The sequence below is a fragment of the Sylvia atricapilla genome, chromosome 16 (genome assembly GCF_009819655.1).
Source record: "Sylvia atricapilla isolate bSylAtr1 chromosome 16, bSylAtr1.pri, whole genome shotgun sequence".
NCBI lineage: Eukaryota > Metazoa > Chordata > Aves > Passeriformes > Sylviidae > Sylvia > Sylvia atricapilla.
In genome coordinates this window covers 2,406,073-2,431,982 of record NC_089155.1, presented here as the reverse complement: position 1 = coordinate 2,431,982, position 25,910 = coordinate 2,406,073, and the positions used below count along the sequence as shown (strand labels likewise).

The 25,910-nt window shown below is 59.5% G+C and overlaps 2 protein-coding genes and 1 pseudogene across 2 annotated transcripts; 1 reads left to right on the top strand and 2 right to left on the bottom strand.

The window, feature by feature from the left end:
• Positions 1 to 918: 918 nt before the first annotated feature.
• On the bottom strand, positions 919 to 25,910 carry NECAB3 (N-terminal EF-hand calcium binding protein 3). Its single transcript, XM_066330548.1, has 13 exons — positions 25,639 to 25,910; positions 22,822 to 22,846; positions 21,872 to 21,980; positions 16,314 to 16,339; positions 15,928 to 16,025; positions 5,794 to 5,930; positions 5,508 to 5,629; positions 4,939 to 5,018; positions 4,530 to 4,583; positions 3,972 to 4,084; positions 2,261 to 2,338; positions 1,937 to 2,028; positions 919 to 1,140 (listed from the first exon to the last, which is right to left on the bottom strand). Exons 1-13 carry the CDS (start codon positions 25,735 to 25,737, stop codon positions 1,112 to 1,114), a joined length of 1,062 nt encoding a protein of 353 aa, XP_066186645.1. The 5' UTR covers positions 25,738 to 25,910; the 3' UTR covers positions 919 to 1,111.
• Positions 2,498 to 3,579, bottom strand: LOC136368380 (uncharacterized; annotated as a pseudogene).
• On the top strand, positions 7,585 to 8,667 carry ACTL10 (actin like 10). The gene has a single exon (XM_066330418.1). It carries the CDS (start codon positions 7,585 to 7,587, stop codon positions 8,665 to 8,667), a length of 1,083 nt encoding a protein of 360 aa, XP_066186515.1.

Sequence of the window (25,910 nt, the reverse complement as noted above, 5' to 3'; positions counted from 1 at the left end):
ACAGTGTGAGGGGTCCCCAGGATGGAGCTGCACCCACTGCCCCTTCATCCCTGACTGCATCCAGGGATTGGGGGAGAAATGCTCAAAATAGTGTCTGTGGTGGAGCAGCACCCACGGGGAGTGGGAGAAGAGCTTGGGGGTGGTAGCAGGTCCTGGGTGAGTGAGGATTGGGGGTGCAGGCACCCACGGTGCCACACTCCTGTTGAGGACAGGCAGGGGCACAAGGATGTTTTCTGTGCCAGTAGGGTGCTGTGTCCCTCCTGTGTACTTCCACTCCCTCCACACTGGCTGTGACAATGCATTTTTCCCAGCTCAGCAGAGGATCTGCTGCTGCAGCAGCGCCGAGGAAACCCCCAGTGCCACCCCTGGAGCAGGTGGGATCTGCTCCAGCCTTCCCCCCTCATTCGGTGCCCCCCACCCCAGACCCCTCCCCCTTAACTCAGCTCCAGCCTCTGGCACCACTGCCCGGGGCTGGTTTATGGGAACTGAGGAAGCAGCAGAGCCTGGAACCACACTGGCCTTTCCTGGGAGGGGCTGGGACTGGAGCCACTGTGGCCTTCCCTGGGAGTGGGATGTGCTGGGGACAGGTTCAGCCATGGGCACAGCTGGTGGGGCACAAAGCCAGGCTCAAAGCCACAGCCCAGGCTGCCAGCGTGGCAGGGTGTGATCAGGTACACCTTGCCAGAAGTACTTCATGAAATATTTTTCCCTATAAAACAGTCTTCACAATCAGTACCAGGCCACCTGGTTCCCTGGGCAGGATGTCACAGCTGGCCAGGGCCGTGTCCCCCTGCCTTTCCCTTCCTCCAGGAGGAAGAGGAGCTGAGGGCTCCTGGCAGGCAGCACCAGCCCAGTGCTCCCCCAGGGGCCAGGCTGCCACCCCCACACACGGCTCCCCCAGGCAGCTCGGACACTGACTTAGGAGCAGGATAAATAAATAAATTAACATGAAAAGAGCAAAGGAGCAAAACACTGGCAGGGCCGAGGGCAGGCAGCCCCCGCTGGCCACAGGAGGGAATGGAGGGACAGGGAGGTGACAAAGGTGACGGCTGTGCCCAGGGCTTCACGTCCTCCCGCATGCTGATGGTGTCCTGGAGACGGCAGCCCCGGGTCAGTTGTTGTTCATGATCCACCAGGAAGCTGGGAAGAGAGGGAAAGCAGGGAGGTGAGGGCAGTGTGAAACTGGGAATGGGGGTTTGGGGTGGCAGAGATGGGGGACCTGACCCCTGGCTCTAAAGCACCGATCCCCAGCCTGGGCAGGGAGTGTGGCCATGGCATGGCCTGGGGAGGGCTGAGCCCCTGGAACTGAGGAAGCTTCTGCAGGAGAGCACTGGGAATGTGGTCAGTGGGACTGGTAAGGTGGGAGCAGCACCAGCAGCGTGGGGTTCAGTCCAAATTAATCCCTGTTTTATGGACTAATATTTAACAAGACCCTGAAGTGATCCCTGAAAGCAAAGTGGGGTTTAACTGTGTTCCCACTTCCCACACCTGGTCCCATTGCTTCTGGCACTGTGGGGATGTGCACGTTCCCTGTGCTGGCCTCCCCTCCCCAGCACTGGGCTGTGACCTGCCTGCAGCCCCTGGCACTGACCTGGGAGCTCCAGGGCTTTGCAGAGCAGGCTCAGGGCTCAGGCGAAAAACATAAATGAGGCACCAGGTGTATTTGGGACAGGACTCAGCTTATCTGCTATCCAGGCAGTGTCCCTGCTCCTGGCTGTCCCCACTGGAGAGCACCCTTGGGCAGGGGACAGGCCCCAGCTCACACAGCCAAACCTGCTGAGGACAAGAGGTCTCACCCTGCCTCGAAAAATCCCATTTAGGTCACTCCAAACCAATCTTCTGCTCTGTAGGGAGCTGCAGTGCCTGTTCCTGCCCTGTTCCTGCCCTGCTCCTGCCCTCTGCAGCACACCCAGAGCAGGCCTGAGGCTCCCCTCACCTGGGAAGAGCATGGTGGTCAGCAGCTCTGGGGACTCCAGCAAGCTGAGGATGGACTTCTGGAAAGTCTTGCTGCAGCTGGACTGCAAGTGGCTGTAAAACAGAGTGTAGGCTCAGGGGGATGTGGTGCCAGGGCCCTCTGCCCACACACAGGGACAGGGCAACTTCTGCACCCCCAGCACCAGCCCCTGCTCCCCAAATCCTTTATCGGGGTGTTCACCCCTGAGAGCTGCAAATGGCAGAGCAGTGGGACAGGCAGGGCAAGGAAAGGGAGCAGTGGGCAGCCCCTCTGAGCCCCCAGCCCCACACACGGACACTGCCCCACCTTCTCCACGAGGTCACGTCCTGCCAGAACTCGTACAGGATGAAGCAGGCCTCGTCCGTCAGCTTGCAGGCAGAGACACTGTGGGGACAAAGGGACCCTGAGCAGGGCTTGGCCAAGTGTGCCCCAGCAGCCTGGGACAGCAGGGCACTGCTGTGCACACCAGCCTCACCACGAGCCTCCCAAACACAGGCAGGGTGCAGTCACACCTTGTGAACAGCTCCAGGATCCCAAACCCAAATCCTGCTTCCCAGCTCCAGAGGATTCTAAACCCAAATCCTGCTTCCCAGCTCCAGAGGATTCTAAACCCAAATCCTGCTTCCCAGCTCCAGAGGATCCTCAACCCAAATCCTGCTTCCCAGCTCCAGAGGATCCGGAATCCAAATCCTGCTTCCCAGCTCCAGAGGATCCCAAACCCAAATCCTGCTTCCCAGCTCCAGAGGGTCCCAAACCCAAATCCTGCTTCCCAGCTCCTGTGTCTGTGTGGCAGAGGAGCTTTTCAGCTCTTTCACTGCTCTTTGCTGCTGCCCAGGAGCCAGCACATTCTGTGTTTTATTATTTCTCCCACCTCCTAGCACTGACACAGCCCGTCCTGCCAGCCCTTGATGCAGGTGTGTCACCTGTCACCCTTCACACGGGGGGACACTGGGGCACAGGGGCAGGAGCTGAGCTCACAGCACAAACCCACAGCTCTCTGCCCTCAAAGTGATGCTTCCCCCGTTCCCTCCTGCCCGGGAAAGGCTGGGGCTGCCCGTGGGTGGCAGTGCAGTGTCGGGGTGCAGGGTCACAGGAAGCAGCTGTGCTGGGCTGCAGGAGCGGAACTTCCAGCTGAGCACCAGCCTTTCCTGCAGCTGCTGCAGGAGGGGGCCAGGCCCCGGGGGACAGCACAGTGTGTCACCCAGCAGCTCTGAGCTGTGTCCCCTGCTCCCACAAGGGGCTCTGCGGTTCCCTGGAGTGCCCCAGGCCCAGGGAGTGTCTCCCGCTCACGTGGAGAGCCAGCCTAGGCAAGGCCACCCCGCTGTCTCCACAAATAGCCCTGATGACAAAACCCCCATCAATTCCAAAGAAAAAGCCTCCCGTTCTCTCCACCACACGTGTCACAGAGAGCATCTTCCTTTTGTTTGGTCTGAAAACGCGAATTTGTGCTGTTGAAAGTGAAGAGCTGGAAAAGGACACTTGAAACGGGAACAGCACGAACATTCCCTGCTGGAAGCAGCCTGGAGTGTCCCGTGGGAGAGGGGAAGGGAGCAGCTGTGCCATCAGGGCCGGGCTGGCACTGCCATGTCCCTGCGGGCACAGCAGGGCTCTGGGGCAGCCTTGGCCTCACCCGGGGACAGCTTCAGGTGCTCGTGGCAGCTTCCCACAGGCTCTCCATAAATCAGTGCTCTGCAGGAGCTCTGCCCTTGACCTTTCCATTGCTCCGGAGCCCTTCAGTGTTGGAGGAGCTCGTGCATTGGCTTGCAGGAACACGCCACAGCCACTGCTGCTGCCAGAAACCCTCCCTGCCCCTGGGAACACCCGCAGCAAATGGGGTGGGGACATCCCCTGCGGGGACACTGCTGCAGCCCTGACACTCATCCTGCCTGCCAGAGCCCACCCCAGCCCTGGCCAGCACACAGAACACCCCACACAAACCCTCGTGTCCCCCAAGGGTGGTAAACCCCCCATTTACGGGGAGCCAGCCCCCAAAGCACCCCCAGAACTCCCCACTCACTGCAGGCAGCTGCTGTGCCCGGCCGTGCCCTCGGTGTAGGAGCGGAACGCCTGCCGGAACTCCTCGATGCTGCTCGTGGCCACCGAGATCTGCCTCTTGGCCACCAGGATGTGCTGCCGAGGGACAGAGCGGCGTCAGGGATGTCCCCTCCTGCCCTCCCTGCTCCCCCCTGCCGTGCTGGGACACCCAGAGGCTTCTTCCCACCCGGACAGGCTGGCTTTACCAGGAGCACACCAACGGGAGCTGCTCCATCCCGCAGTGAGGTGCTCTTGCTCTGGGGCTGCTGCAGTTCCCCCAGCAGAAAGGGGCTTGGGGACCCCTGCAGCTGGGCGGGGGACACTCAGAGCCCTCCCGGGGCATCGGGGATCTCACAAGCAGAGGGCTGCCTCCGTCTGGGCTGGCTGCGGGCACTGCCCGGGGCCGGCAGGGACAGGAGGGTCTCCACTCGTCCCGTGGATGCTCTCACAGCCCTGAATCCCACCCTGCTCCATCAGCAGGGCACAGTCACAGGGCAGCGTGTGACAGGGGTCACCCGTGACCACAGGGACAGGGACTTACCGCATCCTGTCCTTTGCACACGGCTTCCTCCTTGAGCGGCTCCAGACGAGGGCTCTGTGGTACCACCAGGGGAAAACCAAACAGCGTTACTGGGAGAGCTCTGCAGCAGGAGAGGCACTGCCCCGGGGGACAGCTGGGGACTCCTCCAGGGACATCCCTGGGGTGCCTGGGGGAACGCAGCGCTGTGCCCTGCTCATCTGCGGGCTCAGTGGGGCTGGAGTGACCGGCCAGCATCCAGGAGAGGGTCAGCAGAGCTGAAGTGGCTCTGCAGATGCGGGTGTGTGGGTGCAGCTCTGTGACAACGCCAGGGCTGAAGAGGGGGGCTGCTGGCACGGGGATGGGGGGTCTCAGCACCGATCTGGCTGTGCCCAGGAGCGGGGCAGCCCCAGCACCCCCCTTGGGCACACACCTTGCACTCCAGCTTCTCGATGAGCTGCTGGAGCCTGTTGATCTGAGCCATCCACTGCCTGTTGTCCTCCACACAAACACCTGCAGGGCAAAGGGCACAGAGGTGCACCCAAAAAGAGCTCACTTTTGTCATAACTTCCTCAAGACCCAAAACCCACAAAATCTTCTAAACCTCTGATTTAATTTAAAAAAAAAAATCTACTGCCTGAGATACACAACATCCCACAGAGGCTCCAGCTGGCATCTGGGTGAGATGCTCCAGGCTCCATCCTGGAGAAGCCCTCACTGCCCACAGCTCCCACCCTGCCTGGCCTAAGCCTCACGTCCCCCATGGATGGAGTTCTATGACAGGAGCAGAGCTGCTCTTACCAACACCACATTCAACCCAGTGCTGCTGAAGATGTGGCACCTGGGGACATGGGTCAGTGGTGGCCTTGGCAGAGCTGGGGGAATGGCTGGACTCAGTCTTGGAATACCTTTTCCCACCTTACTGATTCTGTGATTCTGTGCTGGTCCCACACCCCCTCCAGGCTCCAGCAGGACACAACCAGCCCGAGGAACAGCAGGTACCTGTTGTCAGCATCCCAGAGTAGGGGTCTGTTGGGGACAGGCAGACGTTCTTCTGTCCCCTGCGCCCGCACCTCCTCCCTGACCTCAGCCCCACAGAAGTCTCCGATTTCTTGATCTCCTTTCTGGAATAAAAAGCAAAGCACAAGGAAGGGTTGAAGTCGTTCCTAGAGGCGTCAGCTCCACCCCGGGCTGGGAAAGGGCAGATTTCACTCCCAGTGCAGGGTGCCCTGGGGAGGGAGAGCAGCACTCCCCTGGGGACAGGGGAGCAGCACATCCCAGCCCGTACCTCTCCCGTCCCGCCTGCTCCTCCACCGTGTCCACGGCGCACTCGAGGGACGCCTGCAGGGACTGCAGCTGGTGCATGGTTTCCCGCAGCAGGAACCGCGTCAGGAACTGCTCCATCTTGGAGGAGCTCTCGTACCTCTGGGGGAGAGGGGAGAGCACCCGTCAGATCTGGCTCTGTGCAGAGACAGCACAACCACACCTGGAAGGAAAGGGGCTGTCCCTTAAATAAACCAAACTGGGTGGATTTTAATCGAGTTTTAATTATCACCAAAATTCAGGGCAGAAGTGACGCTGTGGGGCAGGAGAACCCTCAGGGTGCACTGCCTGTGAGATCACAACAGGGAATGCAGCCGTGGTTCCAGGGGCAGCCCGGCCCCAGCAGTGCCAGCACCAGGAGCCGTGCAGGAGCAGATGGACACAAGCCACAAGGTAAAAGTCACTCTCAGGGACAGCTGCCAGTCCCAGGGAGGGCTCCAGGGCTGGCACAGCATCCCTTGTGCCCCTAGCTCACACACTGCCCTGCTCCCCCCTAGGGCTTGGGGACAATGCTGGGAGCCTGTGGTGGCCCCTGGGTGCTGGCAGCTCCTTCCAGGGTCCACTGTACCACTGGCAGGCCCAGGCTGGGGCAGGTTTTGTGGCCTCTCTGCCCAGTGCCAAGCCTGTCTGCTTCCATGAGAGATTCCCTGATGAATTTCTGACGTGTGCTTACACTGGGGGTGTAAAAGCGCATCCAGAGGGGTGTGTGAGAAGCTTTGGGGAAAACAAAGGGGTCACCTGGCCTGGAGGGTGCCCAAAGAATGAGTCAAGAGGCACACCATGCTATAGGAGCAGGTCTGGGAGGCACAGAGAGCCAGGGAAGTGCTTGCACACACACTGAGGCACCCAAAACTCCTTCCTTTCTCTGCCAGCTGGGATCACAGATCCTCTCAGCACCTCTCCGTGGCAGCAGCATTCATAGGATCATGGGATGTCAAGGGATTGGAATGGACCTTGGTGATCATCCAGTGCCAACCACCCCCTGCCATGGGCAGGGACACCTCCCACTGTCCCAGGCTGCTCCAAGCCCTGTCCAGCCTGGCCTTGGACACTGCCAGGGATCCAGGGGCAGCCAGAGCTGCCCACCCTTACAGTAAAAAAGTTTTTGCTAAGATCCAATTTTCCCCTTTCAGTTTGATCCCGTTCCCCCTTGTCCTGTCACTGCAGTTCCTGAGGAAGGTTCCTCTCCCACTTCCCTGTAGCTCCTTCACACAGTGGGAAGGTGCTGGGAGGTCTCCACACAACTTCTCTTCTCCAGCCTCAAGGGCCCAAATTTTCTCAGCCTATTTCCAGAGGGAAGGTGCTCCAGTGCCCTCAGCAACTCTGTGGCCTCCTCTGCACTTGCTCCAAGAGTTCCTTGTCCTTCTTATGCTGGGGACACCAGAACTGTGCACAATATCCCAAATGGGGTCTCACAGGGGCAGAGTAGAGGAGGACAGTCACCTCCTTTGACTTTCTGGCCCCTTTCCTTCAGACACAGCCCAAGACTTGGTCCAACCACTCAACTTTCCTGTCCAGTTTTCCCTCGCTTTCTTAAAACCACCTCAAGTCCTGTTTTAGCACGGTGGGGAGACCCCCAGGGGACAGAGACAAGGTACCCCAGGAGGGATGGACAGGGAGCCAGCAGGCCAAGACGTACCCAGGCACTGGCAGAGCATCCCCTGCCGTGCCCAGCGGCGCTGAGGCCGAGCTGCCACCCACCGTGTCCCACTGCAGGCTGTCCCTGCGTGCGCGGCGGCCCTGCGCACAGCCAGCCATGCTGAAACCCGCCGTGGTCATCGACAGCGGCAGCCGCTTCACCCGCGGGGGCCTGGCGGGGCAGGAGCAGCCGCAGTGCGTGCTGAGGACGGTGCTGGTGCACTCCTGGCACCACGCCGCCGCCTCGGAGCGCCCGGGCACGGCGCCACGCTCCTACCCGCTCAAGGACGGCGTGGTGCAGGACTGGGACGCCATGAAAGTGCTGTGGAGCCACCTGCTGTGCTGCTGCCTCAGAGTGGTCCCCGAGGAGCACCCGGTGCTCCTGGCCGAGTCGCCGTCCTGCCCGGCGGGCAGCAGGGAGAAGGCGGCCGAGGTGCTGTTCGAGAGCTTCGGGGTGCCCGCGCTGCACGTGGCCAACAGCGGGTTCCTGTCGCTGTGTGCCCACGGCAGGCTCACCGGGCTGGCCGTGGAGGCCGGGGCCGCCGCGTCCCACGTCACCCCGGTGTGTGAGGGCCGCAGCCTGCCGAGGGCCACCCGCCGCCTGGGGGTGGCCGGGGACCACCTGTCCCGGCACCTGCAGCGCCTGCTGCGGGACGGCGCCGCCGAGCCCTGGGTGCCGCAGGCCCTCACCAAGAAGGTGCTGACGCAGCTGAAGGAGCAATACTGCTACGTGTCCTTGGACTACGAGGGGGACCTCCGGGAGAAAGGCTCCCGGCCGCCGGCCAGGTTCCAGACCCCCGACGGGCGCTGGATAACCCTGGGCAAGGAGCGCTTCTGCTGCCCCGAGCCGCTGTTCCGGCCCCAGCTGCTGCAGCACAGCCGCCCCGGGCTGCACCAGCTGGCCGGCCAGAGCCTGCACAGCCTGCCCCAGCACCTCCGGGCGAGCATGCTGGGCAACATCGTGCTCTCGGGAGGCTCCTCCATGTTTCCCGGCTTTCCCGAGAGGATGTGCTTGGAGCTGAACGCCCTGTTCCAAGGCGCGGGTGTGCACATCGAGGTCCTGGCCAACCCCAGGAGGAGCACGGCGGCCTGGGCCGGCGGCGCCATGGCGGCCTCCCTCACCTCATTCCGCCACTCGTGGATGACACGGCGCGAGTACCAGGAGCACGGGGCGCAGTACGTGCACACGAAATTCCAGTAGAGAAGGTGGCAGCCATCCATCCCGCTGGGTCACTCTGCAGGAGGAGTGACCGAGACGCTGCCCCGCTCCGGGCACAGCTGCAGCAGCGGTGACGGAGTGGCTCCCGCGCTGCTGCAGGGGTGCAAAGTCGATTAAAGTGCCCCGAAATAAACGAAGTGCTTCTCACTGACACTCCAGGTTATTTCCTGCCCTAACACAAGGGTGTGTCCCGTCGGGCTGGAAAACAATTTGGGCTCATGCTGGGCATCCAGGCCACGCCGACTGTCTGCTCTGGGTACATGCAGCCAACCCTAATGCTCCAGGCTGCATTTTCCAACGGAGAATACAGCTGCCAGGACGAGGAAGGGACCTTCTTCAGCTGTCAGCACTGCAGGACCCCCAAGGGGAGCCACAAGTGTGGGAGGAAGGAGCTGAGCAGGGAAATGCCCACACAGCACCTGTGCTGCAGCCACTTACTGCAGGAGGTGGTTCCTCATGCTGGCACTGGAACAGGTCAGCACTGGGTGAGAAAGATGAGCTGAAAACCAGGGAACTGCATTCACTCCTTGTAATTTTGGTCTAAAGGTCGTTGGGTGCTTCAGGGAGCCGATTCAGCTCCCTGAACAGGCATTTTCTCACCTGCTGCTGCCTCGCTGAACTGTCTGAGCTCGGCAGATGATGAGAAAGGGATCAGAGGCTGTGACGGCAGCAGCTGGGGAGCACAGCCCAGCTGTCACAGCACATGCCTGTCCCCATGGCCAGCCCCGTGCCAGCTCCTCAAGGGACACAGAAACCACAGGATGTCCCCGTGAGTGCTGACAGAGACAGGACCAGCAGCGGGAGGTCGAGGAAGGAGCCTCCACCTGATGCAGGAGGGCTGGTCGCTCCCCAGGAGCATCCACCAGGAGAGGTCTGTCCTTTCCGTGACAAGACAAGGAGACAGGCTGGAGCAGCATCTCTGCCCTCCTGTCCTGGTTTGGAGTAAATTAGGGAAGAACCTCCCCACGGTGTCCTCGTGTGACCCCAGGGCTGCAGCACCCAGGGCCAGGCTGCCCTCACCCCCCAGGCTCCACGAGCCACGTCCAGAACAATGGCCAGCAATGCCACCCCATTACTGGGGTCAAATATTTCCAATTCCTGCCGCGTTTCTCTCCAGCACGCTGAGGATCTGGAATTCCAGCAGCTCTGCACAGAAGGATTTTGATGTAACCCTTCCACTGCTGGTATCAAAGAAAGGGAGCAGTGGGGAGGGTCCTGAGCCCCTCAAGGTTTTGTGGTGCTGTGTGCCACCAGCCCAGTCCAGGAGCTGGGTCTGATGGGTGGGGTGGGGAAAAAGAATCCATGGATTCCTGCCCATCCTTCCCCTCCTCATCCCAGGCTGTGCAGGCACTGGAATCCCTGCCAGCACCACCTCTCTGTGCCTGCCCAGCTCCTGCCAGCCTGGCCTCATTCCCTGTGTGAGGGGGAACAAGAGTCACCCCAACCTCCCCAGGACATACTGCAGTGAGTGAGTCCTCAGGAGGACACAGCAGGGACATTATTCACCCACACACAGCCCTGCACAGCCCATTTCACTGCCCCAAATCCAAACACTGTCACCCCTCTGGCACCACCGAGGGCCCTTCCCCCAGCAGGCAGGAGCAGGAGGTGTGCTCCCATCTCAGAGGTGTCCTGCAGCCCTGCCACAGTCTGGGCACACAGACACTTCCCCTTGCCTGGAGCTTGGAGGCCTCTCCCCAACACATCACTCCGCTTCCCAGGGCCAGCTTCTGGGAGAAGCCCCAAGCCTGCCTCCCAGAACTCCCCATCCTCTCAGCTTCCACCCTGACTGGCCTACGCCTCACACTCCCCATAGATGGAGTTTTATGGCAGGAGCAGAGCTCCCCTCACCAACACCACATTCAGCCTGTCCTGAGCCCCACAGCTCACCCAGAGCAGCCCCTACACCCCAGACACACAGGCACAGGCAGCAGTGTGGGGTGGCAGCCCCCAAAACCCCACTGCCAGCCCAGGGCACGCTGTACTGGAGGGGACTGAGCTCCAGAGGGTCCCTGGGGACACGGCAGCGCTGCCAGCTGCCTCCTGCCTCATCAAACACAGCACACCCAGGGGAATGTGCTGGAGACAGGAATGGAAATAACCATCCCTCAGGAGAGCTCCAAACACTGCTTCACCTTTCAGCATCAATTTGGAAAATTTCATGCCAGGGGAGAGGAAGAACTCAAAGTCCATCCCCCATCACACTCCTCATTTTGGGGCAAAACCCCAACATCCTCTCCACAGATGCTGCCCAGATGTCAAACCCTCTGTTGTCAGAGGTTCAGTAAACTCACCAAGCACAGCATTTTCTGCTCATGGCAAAGCCCCATGGCTGGGAGTCACAAAGGAAATAACTCAAGCACAAGACAAGGAATTTTGGTCGTGCACTGGTATTTCAGCTCTGTTTACCCAGATGAAAATTACCAAGTTGCCAAGAGCTGCTGTAATTCTGCTTTTGAGGGGTTTTATTGATTTCTTATGATGATAGTTAAGCTCAGGACAGAATGGAATGGGTGACCACACAGTTCCTGTCAAAGGATAAATAAGGCTGCCTGACTTGGAGAGGTATTTATGTGAGGGTTTGCAGTGTTTGCACACTGGAGAATGGAAAGATTTCAGCATACAGACCCCCTGTGAGAAACACCAGGCTGTTTTCAGAGGTATTTCCACTGTTCACTTCCTACCCTGACACAATTATATTGCAAATATTGTTCAGCCACAAAATGAGGTGTAATTAGCACACTACAGCACAGCTATCAAGTTATATTTTACAATTAAGTGGGAATGACAGAATGTGGAGGGAAAATCCTCTCCTTTTGACAAAGCATATTTTCTTCAGCGTGTTCCTAGCAGCCCAGTGAGGAAGGATGGAGGCATGGGAACCCCTAATGGTTTGGTTTCCTCCTGCTGACCTGTAGATCCATAAAAACAACCCTGAGCAGCTTTGCTGCTCACACACACACACAGAGCTTCCTGCAGTACCTGCAGTCACACAGGACACAGCCAGCTTGCTCTTCCCACACTTTGTGCCAGGGTTTCTCCTGACAGGGAGCATGGGAGCAGATGGAGGAGCCTGCCAGCCAGGAGACAGCTGAGACACAGCCCAGTGATCCCTGCCAGGTATCCTGGCCTGCAGTGACATGCACACAGCTGGGAATATCCCATCCCAAAAAGGCTTCTGGCAGCACTGCCTCAAACCACAGCTCCCAAATACACCCACAGCACCTTTCCTTTGCGCCTTGATTTCCTTTTTTCCCTCCTGGCTGTAGCTCACTGGTGTGGTCTGAGCAGTCCCCCATGGAGCTGCTCTCTGTCTGTTCTCCTGCTCATTCCCACACTTCCAGCTGTGCTCCCTGGAGGATGCAGGGCTGAGCAGCCCTGGGGCTGCAGCAGTGAGGAACTACTGGAGATGGATCATGCCCTAACCAAGAGATGCTGTGCTGGAACACAGCTCAAGCCAGAGATCTCCTCCTTCTCCTTCCTCCTGCCAGCCTGGTCCAGAGTCAGGCAAAGTCCTCGTAAATACAGTTTGCCAAGAACAGAGAAGGCCTGCAGATCCTTCAGCAGGGCTCTTCCCATTTTCTCAGTGCAGAAACAGTTCCCTGAGATGAAAATTCACCTGGTTCTTCCATGAGGGTGCTCTCTCTGCCACAGTGGGGCTCCCAGACCTCAGAGAAGTGTTTGAACCAAAGAATCGAGGGGCAGGTGTAATGTGGGACTGCTGCTCTCTGCCCTGGCTCACAGAGGTGTGAGCTTTGGCTAAAATCCAGCCCACCAATCCCATCATAACTCAAGCTTGAGTCCAACTATGGAAATACAAGTGTGGGAACGCATTCAGGTCCCAGCAGGTAGGAGTGCAGCATCCATCATCTCTGGCAGCCTCCAGCAGTGGCAGGATTCCCACAGCCCTGCAGGAGCCCTGCCCACCCCTGCCTTGTCCCAGCTCAGAGCCCAGCACACCAGGGAAGTGCAGGGAAAACATTCCCAGGAGGATCAATATCTGCACTGGGGCACATCAGGGCTGGGAGCAGAGCCCCTGAGCAGCACAGAGCCCTCCTGGGTGAGAGCAGTGCTGGGAACTCTGCACTGCTCTGGCTCTGGGCAGATCCAAACAGGTGGAAAAATGAGTCCATCAAAATTTGCTTCAACAGGAAAAACCTGCTTCTCTTTTCCAGGGAACACCGGTGGCAGCAGGAGCTGTGGAGGGAGTGAATGTGTGCAGCACTACACTGTGGAGCAGAGTGACTGTGCTGCCCTTTGGAGAAATATATGACCACACACATCCATTACCCAAAAAAACCCAGAACAGAAAGGAACTGAAATAAAGCACAGCTCTCTGGAGAGGATTCCTCCTCTCCCTCTGGACTTGTATTTAATAACTGAGTGGAGCCGGGGACCTGAACCAATGAGAAAATGTATTTTCAGGAGATTGCCTCTCCTGGCATGAAATTTCCACACGCACTGCTGTGGCTGGCTCTGGCCTGAGGAAAACTCAGGGAGGGGCTGACCCTACAGAGGCACAAACCCCTCTCTGATGAGTGTGGGACTGGTCCCCCTTCTCTTCTCTGTCTGACCAAGAGCTCAGAGGAGCGTTCACATGGATGATGCCCCTCATCTGCTTCCACCAAAGCATGCAAGGCAAAGAAAGGCTCTTTCCCTGGCTCAGCACCAGCCCGAGCACACAGCTGAGTCTTTGATCCATCTCAAGTGCAAAAGGGGCCTCTGGTCCCTGAGCAGGGCCCTTCCAGCGCTGCCTTTCCCTTTATGCCGACGGGATAAAGATGTGCTTTATGCCCAGCACAGCCGGGACTCGGAGCTTGCCCTGATCTGCAGCCTCCAAAGTGCTCCAAAATCAGCACAGGCTGCGGGAGAGGGTGAGCATTGGCTCAGGAATGAGCTCTGCAGCAGGCTGAGAGAGCAGGGATTGCACCCCCGGGCAGCTCCTGCCCTGCTCTGCAGCCGGCACTGGAGCACACACCGCCCCCGGGGGCTCTGTCCGGAGCACACACCGCCCTACAGAGCTCTGTCCGGAGCGCACACCGCCCCGCACGGCTCTGTCCGGAGCGCACACCGCCCCGCAGAGCTCTGTCCGGAGCACACACCGCCCTGCAGAGCTCTGTCCGGAGCACACACCGCCCCGCACGGCTCTGTCCGGAGCGCACACCGCCCTGCAGAGCTCTGTCCGGAGCACACACCGCCCTGCAGAGCTCTGTCCGGAGCGCACACCGCCCCGCACGGCTCTGTCCGGAGCGCACACCGCCCTGCAGGGCTCTGTCCGGAGCACACACCGCCCTGCAGAGCTCTGTCCGGAGCGCACACCGCCCTACAGAGCTCTGTCCGGAGCGCACACCGCCCTACAGAGCTCTGTCCGGAGCGCACACCGCCCCGCAGGGCTCTGTCCGGAGCGCACACCGCCCCGCAGGGCTCTGTCCGGAGCGCACACCGCCCCGCAGGGCTCTGTCCGGAGCGCACACCGCCCTGCAGAGCTCTGTCCGGAGCGCACACCGCCCTACAGAGCTCTGTCCGGAGCGCACACCGCCCTGCAGGGCTCTGTCCGGAGCGCACACCGCCCTGCAGGGCTCTGTCCGGAGCGCACACCGCCCTACAGAGCTCTGTCCGGAGCGCACACCGCCCTGCAGGGCTCTGTCCGGAGCGCACACCGCCCTGCAGAGCTCTGTCCGGAGCGCACACCGCCCTACAGAGCTCTGTCCGGAGCGCACACCGCCCTGCAGGGCTCTGTCCGGAGCGCACACCGCCCTGCAGGGCTCTGTCCGGAGCACACACCGCCCTGCAGGGCTCTGTCCGGAGCGCACAACGCCCTACAGAGCTCTGTCCGGAGCGCACAACGCCCTACAGAGCTCTGTCCGGAGCACACACCGCCCCGCACGGCTCTGTCCGGAGCGCACACCGCCCTGCAGAGCTCTGTCCGGAGCACACACCGCCCTACAGAGCTCTGTCCGGAGCACACACCGCCCCGCAGAGCTCTGTCCGGAGCACACACCGCCCCGCGGGGCTCTGTCCGGAGCGCACACCGCCCCGCACGGCTCTGTCCGGAGCACACACCGCCCTGCAGGGCTCTGTCCGGAGCACACACCGCCCTGCAGGGCTCTGTCCGGAGCACACACCGCCCTGCAGGGCTCTGTCCGGAGCGCACACCGCCCTACAGAGCTCTGTCCGGAGCGCACACCGCCCTGCAGGGCTCTGTCCGGAGCGCACACCGCCCTGCAGAGCTCTGTCCGGAGCGCACACCGCCCTACAGAGCTCTGTCCGGAGCGCACACCGCCCTGCAGGGCTCTGTCCGGAGCGCACACCGCCCTGCAGGGCTCTGTCCGGAGCGCACACCGCCCTGCAGGGCTCTGTCCGGAGCGCACACCGCCCTGCAGGGCTCTGTCCGGAGCACACACCGCCCCGCAGAGCTCTGTCCGGAGCGCACAACGCCCTACAGAGCTCTGTCCGGAGCACACACCGCCCCGCACGGCTCTGTCCGGAGCGCACACCGCCCTACAGAGCTCTGTCCGGAGCGCACACCGCCCCGCACGGCTCTGTCCGGAGCGCACACCGCCCTGCAGAGCTCTGTCCGGAGCGCACACCGCCCCGCACGGCTCTGTCCGGAGCGCACACCGCCCTGCAGGGCTCTGTCCGGAGCGCACACCGCCCCGCACGGCTCTGTCCGGAGCGCACACCGCCCTGCAGAGCTCTGTCCGGAGCACACACCGCCCTACAGAGCTCTGTCCGGAGCACACACCGCCCCGCAGAGCTCTGTCCGGAGCACACACCGCCCCGCGGGGCTCTGTCCGGAGCGCACACCGCCCCGCACGGCTCTGTCCGGAGCACACACCGCCCTGCAGGGCTCACTCCGAGGCACGCTGCCGGCTGGGAAACGCTGGGGTTTGGCTCAGAACTCAGCACGGGCTCTCAGTGATGCTCCCAAAGTGTCCGTGAGCAGGACCCTGCAGGGAGCTGCTGGAACAGCCACTGCCAGAGCCCTGCCAGGAGGGAGATGATGTGCCCAGAGCACAAAAAGCTTTGGATTTACCCTTTCCCTCCCCGGGCTTGGCTCCCCATCCTCCCGGCCGTGCGGCTGCAGCACTGCCTGCACATATGGATAACTAAAGCACGCCCTTGATTTGAGGGGTTTGCTGCCTCCCATCCCCAGATTTCACACCAAGAAGCAGCTGAGCTCAGCACGGCTCCAATTTCACCCCCAGCCGCCCTGCAGCCCTCCGCTGGTGCCGTCCTTACCAGCTTGGTTTTGTCCATGGCTGCCAGCACCGCGGCGTTGAGCGTTTCCAGGGCGGAGAGCACATTCCGGTATTCCCCCAGGTACGCCGAGAAATAATCTGGAGCGGGACAGAACGCCGTGGTCAGGTTCCTGGGCACCTCCATCCCTGCCTGCCCTGCTCCTCTGCTCCCCGCACACAGCCCGGAGCTGCAAGGGGGGTCACTCCCCTCCCTTTCCAGAATCATTCTCCCACTTGGACTGAGATGAAAAGTCCTTCCCTGTCCCCGTGGGTAAAGCCCCTCTGTGCTGGGATGCAGCACAGGGACCCTGGATGTCCCCCAGCCCTGCCCAGGTCACACACAAACCCCAGCACACACACCCCGGGCCAGGAACATCCCTGACTCACCACACAGCTTCTCCGTGTCCACGTTGCTGCAAGAAACACAAAAAAGCTCCCGTTAGATAGTGGGGCTGGGGTGGGGCACACAGGGTTGGTGAGCAGGGGTTTGGGGGTCGGGCTTGAGTCCCGGTGGATTTACTGCTTGTTCGTGTATTTTCAGAAGCTGCAGTTGAAAAATGAGGAGCTGCCCAGCTCAGGAGCAGCACCCAGCCCCTGCAGCACCCAGGGGCTGAAGGAGCAGGAAAATCTTCTCCACCAACAACTCCTGGAGCTGGAGTGTGCTGGGAGAACGGGGATTGGGATGGAGATGCCCCACAGCCCGTGCTGGCCAGCTGGCTTGGCAGCCCCATTTCTGAGCCCTGCAGCTGCTTCTTCAACACAACTTCTTCCCCCAAGGGTGGGAAGCATCCAGCCAGGGCTCCCTTCTTGTTCATCCCTGACCTCAGCCCAGGTCCTCCCCGTGGCACCAGACCCCCTGCTCTCCCCTCTGGCCCCTCCAGCTGCTCCTCCTCCTCCTCCCTCGCTCAGAGCCCGGGAGATGTGGGGCTGTCTGCAGGCTCCCAGGGGGCTGGGTGACTCCACAGCCCTCCAGAGCTGCCCTGAAGGCCACTAAAGCAGGGATCTGGCTCCAAAAACCTGGAGGCAGGGGCCAGACCCTCACTCTTGTCACTACCAGAGAGCACTGCACTGCAGGATCCATCGTGGCATCCCTGCAGGGCTTGGGCAGGTCCCTCCTGTGGCTGCTGAAGGTGCTGCTGGGGTGGACAGGGAGGAGGAAATGTTCAAGAACAGCCCCAGGTTTTGGGATGGGTCTGCATGGTGCTGTTGGATCTGCCCAGGCAGTCAAAGCCACGGGGGCAGAGCTGCTCAATGCCCAGCATCACCCAGAGGCTGCAGGGACAGACCCCAGGGTGTCATTTATTCAAATCAGCCTCTGCTCGAGGCATTCTGCTGCCTCAAAATCCCCCAGATGATCACAACTATTTTTAATCCTGATTGGGAAAGTGGAAAAGAGCCCCAAAGAGAGCTTTTAAAGTGTTTTTTAAGTGTTTAAGTGCTGTCACACATGGAGGGATTGGCAGTACCTGGAGTTTGCCAGGCTCTAAGCACAAGGAATGCTGCAGTGCTGCTGCCCAGGGTGGGGCAAACCATGGCCACCTCACCCTATCTCGCCTCTGACACTGCTCACAGGGCAAAGGGACAAAAACACCCCCATGTAAAATTAGAGGGCAGCGTGTGAAGTGTCCAAAATGTCATTTAGGGTGAAATAATGTAGGCAAAAATCTTCCTACAGCTTTTCCTGAGACATCAAAGGCTGGCTTCTGTCTCTCACTCCCTTCTGGGCTTCCACTGAGAGCACTTTAGCAGCAGGCAGAGGTTCAAAGCATGGGAATATTTTGGTGTGAGGGGTGGCAGGGCCAGGGCAGGGGGTGTGCAGACTCTCTGCTCTGAAGGTGCACCTGGAGCTCTGCAGGCAGCAGAGGGGCAGAAAGGCTGGCACTCAGCTCAGCTATTTTAAACACACAGGAGCTGATTTGGGCAGGGCTCTGTGCACTGACCTGGCACTGCAGGCGCTTTCTGAAGTGGATAAAAAATCCTGTTTCCCTCGAGACTCGATACAGATAAACCTGCAAAACCACAGCCTCTTGCTCTGCCACCTCCACTCCCTCCAACTTTGCTGATCCCATCTCTGGGCAGCTCCGCTGGACAGAGTCCCTGAGCTTTGGAGCACCGGTGGACATTGGAAAAAGGAGAAGTTTTCCCCTTTATTTCTGGCAGCTGCCTGGAGCCTGCAGAGCTGCTGCAGTGCTGCAAGAGCCCTGGCACTGCAGCGTGCCCAGCACAGCCTGTCACACCCGTGCCCCAGAGCTGGCACTGCAGGGAAACACCGGCTCCCATCTGAGAGAAGGGTAAAAGTCACCAAAGAGGGCATGTGGACACCTCGTGCACAGGTTACCCAGGCTTTGCACTGGTCCCAGTGAGCACCTGGGGCTGGGACTGGTTTCAGCAGGAACAAGGAGCCACCAGCTCAACCCACTGCCAGTTCCCAGCTCAGCTCCAGCAAGGTGTGACAAAGAGCTGCCATCAGCTCCCACTCTTTGGCTTCTGAGGTTATTAATAACTCTTTGTATCTCAGCTGTTTGCTGCTGAAAAAGAAATGTTAGCTAATCACTCACTAAACCCCTGAACACTGAACCGGTTAATCAATGACATCTGGAGGCAAAAATCATCCCTCTGGGAGTTGTCCAGGGGAAGATGTGCCCCCTTCCCTCCCTGATCCTGTTCCACCAGCAGCCCTGATGGAACCTCTCCCCATGTCCCACAACCTGCAGCAGCCCCAGGGCTGAGGCAGGGGCAGGACAGAGCACAGCAGGCAAACCCCAGGGCTGCTGGGGCCTTTTTCATGCTACCAGAAGGAATTCACACAAAAACCCGGCTGGAGGTCCCAGGCAGAGTGTGCACACCAAACCCTGACCCATTCCACAGGGCTGCCAGGGCAGCACGCTTTCCTCTGCTCCCCTCTGCCACTCCCACTCCAAGAGAAGAGCCATCCTCTGCTCCAAAGCACTCCTCCCGAGACTCTCCACATTTCCCAGAGCTGTATTTTGACTGTGCTCAAACCACTGATTAACTGTAATTAAGCCTGAACTGATGATGGAGGATCTTGTCATCATTATGTTGTTGGGATTTTGTCAGAATGTGCCTGGAATTTATGCAAGAAAACAGCAATCAGCTGCAGAAAAGGAGACGTGTCCCCATCATTTATCATGATGGGAACCTCCACTGCCATCACAGATCTGGTTTCCAAACCTTTTCCATGTGACACGGAGTGTTTCAGTCACTCTCCATCATCAGGGACTGGCAGATGCTGCAGCTCTGAGTCTCTGAGTAAAGAGAGGGGAGGGAATTCACTCAAATCCCTTCTTCCAGACAATCACAGGCTTGAGGTTATTTCTTTGAGAGACTTTAAGAGGCACTTTCACCCCTTGTGGCTGCAGGTCAAGGGCTCTGAGAAATCTGCACCCAATTCCTGAACACCCTTATGGAAAGATGGATTTTCCAGACCTTATTTTTTTCTAAATTTCCCCAACAGGTGCAGGACAGAAGGACAGGTAAAATCCAAACAGCACTTCCCTGTGCAGGCATTCAACCCCTGCAATTCTGGATGCAGCTGTGCAGCTCTCATATTCCAAAAAACATCAGTCTCTTGTCACCCAGACATTTCAGAGGATGAAAATGCTCTTTTCCAGGAAGATGGACCTTACTGCGCCCCTGTCAGGGGTGGTGTGGAGCTCTGGACCAGCCAAACAAAGCCATGGACCTGCTGTTGTACCAGCTGCCATCCAGAGCTGAATTTGCTTTCAACATCAACTTCTAAATGTCACAGAATTAAAGTGAGGGGATACTTTATGCCAAAAATGGATCCATTTTCTGAAATGCAGGACAAAACCAGCCTCATGTGGAGATGCAGGATCTGAAGTGGCCCCAGCAGAGGTGTGTGAGGCACAGGCCCCAGGGTCCCACCTGAGAGCCAGAGGGGTGACGGGGGGAGAGAGGAGAGCGTGGGGCTCTCTGGAAGGAGAACAAGAACTGGAGGAGACCTCTGAAATATTCCTGTTCCCAGCTGTCAGCTTGGGGCCCAGGGGAGCAGCTGCAGGTTCAGGGCTGGGTGAGGCTCAGGATGGCTCTGGGCAGTGCTGGACAAGGAGGGGACCTGGCCATGGTGGTCTCTGTCACTGTCCCTCCTCGGGTCAGGCTGGCAGGGATCAGGAGACACAAATTCCAGCCTAGACATGTCCAGCACAGCCCCAAACACACCTGCTGGACTAAGGGTGACACTTCCCCATCATCACAAAAGCTTTGAGACACAAAAGCAGCACACCAAATCAGCTTAGAGAGCTTGGAGCTGCTTTCCAGCTTTGTAATACTCTTCAATCTGGCAGCAAATTTTGGACAGCAAATTGTGGGACAGCAGGGCACCAGCACAGCCCTCATATGACACCAAATCCTGCACACCCCAAACCCCAGGTTTCCTGCATCTGCTGAAAGCCGCTGAAGGCAGGAATTTGGAAGCAGCTCTGTCTGAGGGTCCCTTCTGCTCTCGGCGGCAGGAAGAGAACAAAGACCCAACACTCATGCCCTGCTAACAGATGTCACCAGCTGGATGCTGCCATTGCCACGTTGTCATAGCCACAGCACCCTCGTTAGCTAATGAGCTCTGGGGGCAGCACAGCCCAGTCAGGCCTCCTCAGCTGCTCCAGACACATGGAACAAGCCCCACCTGAAGGCAGGAGACAGCCCTGGTCAGTTTTGAGCTGAGTTAAAGCTCCCAGCTCTGCTGTACCCTGTGTTTTGTAGGGATGTGGTGACTCCAAGATCACCCCAAAATGGAGCAAGAGGGAAGGGAACACTCACTGCCAGCTTCCTGGGATCACGGCCCAAAGAGACAGAGGGGGTTTCAGGAGACACCTCCTGCTGCCTACATCCACAAGCCCAACCAGCAGGCTCCAGGGAAAGCAGCACAAGGCTGCCCACACCTGCCCACTTCTCTGCCCATCGCTGCAGTGGGAACTAAACCCAGGTCCAATGGCACTGGGAGTCCATCATTCCCAGTGCCCCACTCCTGAGTAGGTGATGACACTGGCTCTCTGCTGCTGGTGGCATTTGGTGGCTGTTGGCCTGTCAATGTGACCAGGGCCCTCTGTGCCACTGCCCTGGCTCCCTGAAAAGCCCTGGGACTGCTGTGTGCAGCTCAGGCTGCCCCAAGTTTCCTCACCCTGGCAGCGACCTGCCCCCTGGTCAAGGGTGGCAGAGGTGCAGATGTTGGAGAACCCAAACCTGCCCCCAGACCGGGAGGAAGCTGCAGCCCCTTGTCCCCCAGCAGCACCCCAGTGTTTGCACAGCCCCCAGCCATGCAACTGAGCAGCAGCCAGTTCCTCCCAGTGCCAGGACAGACTCACCCACAGCTGGGCACAGAGACCCCGGTGAGGCCAAAAACACCCCAAAAAGCTGGGATAAGAATCCCAGCCGAGCCCAACAGATTCCTCTGGATTGCACCGCTCGCGAGGAGACCAGAGCTAAACACAATTCCTGCTCCTTCTCTTTGAGGCTTTCTTTTTTTAACAAATAGCTGGCCTAAATTCCCCGGCACACACACCGGGCCCACTTGTGGTGGAAAGCAGCTCTTACATAAGTGAAAAGCAGTTCCTGAGTCAGCAGTGGCAACGTCTGTGCCTTTGCCCTGTCCCCACACCACCACACGCTCCTGCAGACACACAGCCTGCTCCACGGCCTGCGTGTTCCTGAACTACATTTTCCAGACCAAAAGAATGCCATTTGCAGTTCTTGCTCTCTCTCTTTGGAGCTGCAGTAATCCCATGGCTGCTCTCCAAAGGTCTGAGTGCTCTCAGCACCAGGGCTGGCTGTCGGTGTGCCATGGGTTTGAACACTTGCGTGTGGCAAGAGGTGGGTTTGTCTCACCCTGGGTGTTGATCACAGCCGCCCGCAGCCATCCTCCCTCTCCTGACAGCACTCTGAGTCCCCTCCAGCCCCGCGGGACTCACTCTGAGTGACGCCTGTCAATGCCGCTGAACAACTCCCACAGCTCCTCCGAGCTCAGGATGCCATCAGAGAAATAGTTCTTGAACTCCTCAAATGACAGCTTCCCGTCATCTGCATTCAAATAAAAGGGGAGAATAATTACATATCTGCGGAAAGCAGCATCCCCCGGCCCCGGCTGCAGCGTGGGCCGGCTGGGCGTGCTCTGCATGACAATCACGGCACAGATCTCCCCGGGAGCAGCCCTCCAACCCTGCGAAAACACGGGCGGGAGCTGGAACCGCAGGTGGGAATTTCAGCCCTCTCCAAACGGCCCCATTGTGGCGTCCTAGAAATGCAGACAGTGCAAGAACAAATAGCACAGTGAGGGCCAGATTTTCATGGAATCAAAGTGCTCTCCATTGACTCGAGACCTATTTCCTTCCTCTCTGTGGAGGACTTCAGCTCCTGGGCAGCGTTATGATCTGCAATAAAAGCATCTCCTAAGCTACCATGAAGGAAAAGAGCCCAAGAGAGTGTGGGAAGGCTCCGGGAAACCAGTTGTGATTTTGGACCTCTTGGTTTATGGGTGCTGGATTAAAAACTGGGTAGCAGAGCCTAACTCCCAAATGCCAGGGGCTCCAGGGCACCCAGAAATGGGAGCACCCAACCGGGAGCACCTGCAAAACCCTGGACTGAGCACGGGACAGAACCAATCCTGTGCGGGACTGAGCAGAAGCCTGACAGCCCCTGGGCAGGAGAAGGGCTTACAAGGGGCCGTGTCCTGCGTGGAGCATGGATGGGGAGGTGGGGTGCCCATTCCCCACCCCCTCGCCAGGCTCTGGGATCCAGGTGAAGCACAAAAGCATTTTCCACCCTCCGTCCTTCAGCCAAACCTCGCAGTGGGAACGAGCCACGCTGCTTCAGCCAGAGCCAGGCAGGGAGGGGGAGGCAGCAGCAGGAACAAAGCACTCACCGTTCTTGTCGGCTCGCCGGAAAATCTGCAAGACAAAACACAACAGGGCTCAGTGTGGCAGCAGGGACACAAGGGCAGCTGAACAGTGAGCCAGGCAGCACGCAGCACCACGGAAAATCACTTCCAGGAGCTCAGGGAGCCGTGGAGAAACGCCAGCTGTTGGGAGTGCACAGGCTGCTGCGGGAAATTCCCCTTTGCCAATGATTAAACCCATTTCTTGCCTCCAATGCACTGAGCCCTTGGCCGAGCGAGCCCGGCACTCACAGCAAGCGCCTTTTAGAGAGCACAGAGACGAGGCAGAAAGGGCTTTGCTACATCCTTGTGATGGCAACTGTTTAATTTTTCAGTCCATTTAAACGAAAGAACATTAGGTATAAACGCACTCCGTAAGGAAGCGCTTTGTGCATCGCCAACACTCAAGCACCTGCACCGAGGAGCAGCTCCTGCCCTGAGCACAGCCCTTCCTGCGACACCTGGGCGTGCACACACACTGTGATTAACTATTAATGAGTTAATTAATCTGGAACTACTTCTGCCACAGAGCACAGCTGGAGAGCTGCTCCAGGTCGGGGTCTCAGTGCAGATTCCCAACCATGAGGCTTCTGCTCCTGACCCAGGAGAAAGCTGGGGCTGCTCAGCCCTGCCGGGATCTGCTTCACCAGTAATTATTGGCGCCAGTGAGGAACAGCATCACTTCCGAAGCCTAGCAATGTTTTCCCAGACCAAAACATAAGAGGTTTTGTCTGGCACATCCTAATGGAGTCAACGACAGAAAATTGTCTGTGTGGCAACTGTCCCTTATACCATCCTGGGCGATGAAGAAATCTGCAGGTCTGAAGAAAGATCAGGAAAGAAGAAGGGCCGGGAAAGGAGACAGAACTCTTCTGTTCTTGCCCGCAGGCCGCCCCCGGAGCAGCCCCGCTGGCTGCAGCGCACAGGCAGCGCTGCCCCCGGCTCCTCCCGCACCGCCAGCCCCGCTGCGAGCCCCCAGAGCCAGCCCCGACATCCCCCCGAGAAACTGCTCGGGGGTAAAGTGAGAGCTGCCCAGGAAAACCCCTAAACCTCTGGTTTGTGGCTGAGCAGAGGCTTCTCTAGCGCCGGAGCTCCCTGGTTCCTCCCCCGGGACCGAAACCCGGAGCAGGGACAGCTCCTTGGAGGATGCTCCGCTGAACGAAGTGCCCCAAGCTGCTGCAGGAGCTGCGGCTGCCTCGGGCCGAGCCGTGTGAGGCCATCATCCCGCTGGGACTGCAGCCGGCCAGGCAGGGGAGCGGCGAGGACACTCCCTGAGCACCACACGGACCTGCTGGGTCACTTTGGAGCCGAGATGGGAACCTGCAGCTCCCAAACAGCGGCGATTCCTCTCGATTTAAAGCTTTCTCCAGGCTGGCGAGTTGCCTGTGGGGTCTCACGGCTGCAGGGGCAGCACCCTTGGGTCCTCCATGCCCGTGTCACCCTGCCATGGACCCTCCGGCAAGGGAGAAGCTCCATTGCAGAGCTATGTGTCATCAGAGGGACGCATGGCTCCTGTAATGACACCTCTGTGGCTCCAGGTGTCACAGAGGCCACCTAGCTCATCCCAGAGACAGTCAAGTGTCACTCTGGCCCTGGGTGCAGGTTTGGGAAACATTTCCCACTCACAGGCTGGCCTGGCTCAGCAGAGTTTATCTGTGGGCTCACAGGGAAAACACAATTCCAGGGAAGATCCCCCTGGGGCTGAGGAGGTCTCAAACCCGGGGTGAGCCCATCCTGCTCAGCAGGAGCCTCAGCAAACAGAGTGGGTGATGCCTCCCCCTCACACACAAGGCTCGGTGAGTGTGAGCCAGTGCACACACGGCACTGCCTGGAGCTCAAAATAAACGTGGCACAAGCAGGGATCTCCGAGTGCCCCCGAGGCAGCGCCGTGTCTGCTCCAGAGCCCCCGGAATGGCAAAGCTGTGCTCTGCCTGCAGCCAGCTCCAGCACAAGCAGCACAGAGCCACTTCCATGCTGTACAGGGCGAGCCCTGTCCCCTCCCCGGGCACAGGCACCCGCTCAGCCATGGCAGGTGTCCCCACTGGACGGCAGCCCTGGGACAAAGCCAGGGGAAAGATGCAAAGCCAGGCTGGGAGTGGGATTAGGTCTGCGTGGATTGCTGGAGAGCCCTACAAACAATCCCTCTCTTGCCTCAGAGGCACTGCCTGGAGCCCGGGATGTTCCCCTCAGCCCTTGGGCTTGTGTCCAAGCAGCCGCAGCCTCACCGGCACTGAGGGGAGAGGCACCGGGACAGCATTTGTCTGTGGGATGAGCCCCACACGTATCCCGGGAAGGAAGGAGGTTATAGGATTTCTCCCTGCCGGCGGGTCCGGACAGGCAGCCAGGACCTCCTGTCGGGAGGGGACAGCTGCCCTGGGGACAATGTCCTCATCGACCCTCGGCAGGCTAAGGCAGGCTGCGGCCAGGCACCAGAACGCCGTCTTTCCTTGAAGCTCCCGCATCCCGGGAGGGCAGCGAGCGAGCCCCGGCCACCTGCCTGAGGGACAAATCTCCCCGAGGCTCGAGATGCTGCACAGGGCGATGGCAGCACTGCGGTTCGTACCGCGCCTGCAGCAAAGCGTCTCGGGCACAGCCCTCCTCCTTCTCCTCCTCCTCACTTCTCCCAAAGGCAGGGGATGTGCAGGCAGGTCCCAGGGGAAGCAGCAGCCTCCGCGGGCTGTGGTGGGCAGCGCTGCCGGGAAGGCAGGCGGGGCTCCTGCCCTGCTGCCGTGGGATGCTCACCCCGACCAGCCCGGGGGCAGCTGGGCACCGGCCGTGACCCAAAAGTGCAGAGATTCAACTCACCCTGCCAAGCTCTGGAGCAAAGGTGGCAGCAAAAGAGTCACAGGGCAGAGGAAGAGAAGCCGTCAGAACCCGGAAAGCGGCTGCTAGCGTTGTTAACATTTCCCATTTTAATTGCTTTAATGACACCCTGAGGGATGGATGTGCGACTCAACGAGTGCCCTGAGGAGCTGAGCTGAACACAGCTGTCACCACCCGCCCCCCTCCTGCCCAGTGTTCCCTCAGCCAAGTAATTAGTGCGGTTAATGATGCTGGCTGGAGAGCCCGGCAGCCCG

Bases quoted from the DNA above. Each gene is read 5' to 3' on its own strand.
- ACTL10 (XM_066330418.1), top strand. From the start codon at position 7,585: ATGCTGAAACCCGCCGTGGTCATCGACAGCGGCAGCCGCTTCACCCGC.
- NECAB3 (XM_066330548.1), bottom strand. From the start codon at position 25,737: ATGTTAACAACGCTAGCAGCCGCTTTCCGGGTTCTGACGGCTTCTCTT. The intron at 16,026-16,313 runs GTGAGTCAGGGA...GTCCCGCTCCAG, and splicing joins GGACACGGAGAAGCTGTGTG to ATTATTTCTCGGCGTACCTG. The intron at 4,085-4,529 runs GTAAGTCCCTGT...GTCCCTCGGCAG, and splicing joins TGTGCAAAGGACAGGATGCG to CACATCCTGGTGGCCAAGAG.